Consider the following 3220-nt stretch of genomic DNA (forward strand, 5'->3'; position numbering starts at 1 on the left):
AGTGATTAGTATTCCGGGGATGGTGTGCGCTGTGATTGGAGGGTGCTGGAGCCTGGCGTGTCTGTGACAACTGAAGTGAGTCAGTTTTTGAATGGGACAATGATGCCTTGGTTTTACACTGAAAAGATGCAAAAGGGAATTTAGATTTGTTTAGTTTGTATCCCGGTTCAACCAGAAGATAAAATACTTACAAGTATATTATCTTCTGGTTGAACTGGGATACAAACGTTTGAATTCTACCTTTTGCATCTAAACAGTACACAGGTTTAACACTAGACCTGTCCATGGTCATACAGCTGATTACAAGAACAGAACATTCTACAATAACTGTAAATGCTCTGTCCACATTAGAAATATGGTTGCATCAGGGGAAAATGAATCAGCATTTATTCAATTTTACACAACTGAATATTTTAGCTAATTTATTTTTTATTGCTCAAATTACCCTGATAACATGGTGTTTAATGTCATGTCCACTTCAGATCTGTTTCAGAATTAATGCAATGAAAAGGCATCTCTTCTTCTTTTTTCTTTTTTTTTTTTTTTTTTTTTTTTTTTTCATTAATTTATGTTTTTGAGGCCTAGACAAGAATAAGAATTAAACAATTAAACCCAAAAACAAATAAAAACTAATCATAGACTAAACATGTGGACTTACTCAGTTATACCCACAATTAATGGGTTATGCAGGTAACTAAAATTAAAATAATGGCCAGTCTTGCCTCTATAACTAATTCAACATATACACATCAGATTCTTGCAAGGTAAATGTAATTATTTACCTTCATTTAAAATGTCTTTAAAATATCTTACTTTTTTTTCCTGTTAATAAGCTTATGGTACGTAAAGACATCTAGTATCCAGTATGTTCACATTCAGTTTACAAACTAAGAAAAACAAAAAACAAAAAAAAAACAAACAAACAAACTATACATTACTCTGTGCTTCATCAAATAAAAAAAATAAAAAAATAAAATAAAAAATCTACAAAAATCATGAATAATCTGTAAATATGTCTAAGAGAGAGGATGCTGGTTTCACTATTTTAAGAGTTAAGATGTGTTTAACTGATATTTTAAACCAGCGGTAAAATAAAGCATAGACAACAGGATTCAGACCTGAGTTAGCATATATAGTCCATATTAGAAATGTCATTGTAGCAGAAGAGATTATTGTACTACTTGTTAAAGACAAGATATAGAATGGAATATAGCATAGCAGATAAGTTGTCACAATGATTCCTAATGTCAGAGCAGCTTTGCTCTCAGATTTCCTCCTCATTGAACCTTCTTTTACACATTTACCACCCTTCATCAGAGAGTTTATAACTTTCACTTGCTGATGTGCAACATAAAATATCCTCAAATACAAAGTTATGATCACAGTCAAAGGAAACAAGAATGAAAAGAACAGGTCAACAACTATCCATGAAAAACCTATTATTAAATAGCACTTTCCATAGCATGTGTCTGTTCTTTGTGAACTTTCAAAATATCTGCCACTAATCAGATAGGCAGTATTGTAGGCAAAGGAGAAAAACCAGCAGAGACAGATGCTTATTAAGGTTTTAGTTGTGGTTATTTTCTGTGGGTACAGTAAAGGGTGACACACAGCCACATAACGATCAATAGCAATTAAAACTAAATTACAAATAGATGTTGAGAGGGCTAGACCCATGATTATCAAAAACAGGTCACACAAAGTGTCTCCAAAGTACCAGCATGTCTCAATCAACTTTATGGAATCCACAGGCATCACAATAAGTCCAACAAGCAGGTCGGCCATAGCCAGAGAGAGAATAATCAGGTTTGTTGGAGTGTGAAGCTTCTTGAAGTGAGAGATGGAGATGATCACCAGCAGGTTCAGAAACACAGTCCATGCTGACAGCAATGAAAAAAACACATACATGAAATTGTATTCATATATGGAGCGTTTTCCCTTGACGCATGATGAGTTGATGGCAGGAAAGCAGTATTGAGTCTGATGATCCTCTGTCTCATAGGCCATGAGTGAGTCTCCTCCTGTTAGGAGTTTGTTCTTCTGTCTTTGCTTTCCTTTTATTTATACAGTGTCTGGATCAAACAGACCAACCCATCTACCGCCCACTCTAATGGTGCCTAATAACAATTATTTTCTTCCAATAGTTTCAACACAGTAAAATGAGTTTACATACTGTACAAAGGACAAAAATGAGTAATGAAAATTGTGATGCAGATTTTTGCTGTGGGCCCCTATAGTGATGACCCTGTCCACACCAATATATGTCAGTACAAAAGTACAACAATGATGTTGTTTAAGCCAGCACGAAGACAATAAAAGCATACTTAGTGTAACTTCAAGTTTTCTACTATAATACTGACTTTCTGTATTCTAAACTGCAGCCGATAGCCACTGACCAGGGTTTTTCTTGTGTCATAAATGGTCTTCAGTGGTGGCAAATTAACATGGCCACACACATACAGTACAAAGTACCCTACCACATGTCAATTTAACGGCCTGGAGTAATTATTCTGCGTGTACCACAGTTACTACACCTTTTACACATGTATTTCAAGATATTTTTCAGTTTTTAATCCTTACTGTAACGCTATTGTGTGTGCGCATGTATGGGAGAGAGAAAGAATGTGATTTTTATAGATAACAAAAGGTAATTTTTGAGAGTAGTTTGGAGAGGGAGGGAAAAAAAAACATTTCACTGTCAAGGTTAGTACTGTTGACAAAAATTTATTATTGCATTATGAAGCATCAGGAATGGTAGTGGATGATGGTTGGGCCAGTTTGAGCACTTCACTGCACTAATGTTCTTCTGTAAAATGTCTTGAAACTCACTGGACCCCTTTTTGATTTGAAACATCCCTACATTATAAGGACATGACACACCAAGACAACAGTCGGCCGCCATTGAGCATCTCAGTTTTTGCATACTGTTCTGCAGTGTTGGTATAGTTGGACCACCATCAGTGGACTAAAACCTTCTTCTTAGGACAACTTAGTTCTTAGGACAACATTGATGAACTTCTTTTGATCCACTTCAAATGTTGACTACTGTAATTTCCTCTCACACAGACACAGAGAGCATATATGCTAGCTGGCCACTGGCTGTGCTCTGTGCAAGGCAAAACAGCAGTTGGATTTGTGTCACAGCCTATATTCCTTACACAGGGTATCCACAGGCTGTAGTGGACAAACATGCACACACATAAACACTGCTTTAAAGCTA

General features: G+C 35.8%; 1 protein-coding gene across 1 annotated transcript; it reads right to left on the bottom strand.

The window, feature by feature from the left end:
* Nucleotides 1-411: 411 nt before the first annotated feature.
* On the bottom strand, nucleotides 412-2269 carry LOC125262299 (trace amine-associated receptor 13c-like). The gene has a single exon (XM_048180985.1). It carries the CDS (start codon nucleotides 2005-2007, stop codon nucleotides 994-996), a length of 1014 nt encoding a protein of 337 aa, XP_048036942.1. The 5' UTR covers nucleotides 2008-2269; the 3' UTR covers nucleotides 412-993.
* Nucleotides 2270-3220: the final 951 nt, after the last annotated feature.

This window comes from Megalobrama amblycephala, linkage group LG2, assembly GCF_018812025.1.
Source record: "Megalobrama amblycephala isolate DHTTF-2021 linkage group LG2, ASM1881202v1, whole genome shotgun sequence".
NCBI classification, from domain to species: domain Eukaryota; kingdom Metazoa; phylum Chordata; class Actinopteri; order Cypriniformes; family Xenocyprididae; genus Megalobrama; species Megalobrama amblycephala.

Bases quoted from the DNA above. Each gene is read 5' to 3' on its own strand.
- LOC125262299 (XM_048180985.1), bottom strand. From the start codon at position 2,007: ATGGCCTATGAGACAGAGGATCATCAGACTCAATACTGCTTTCCTGCC.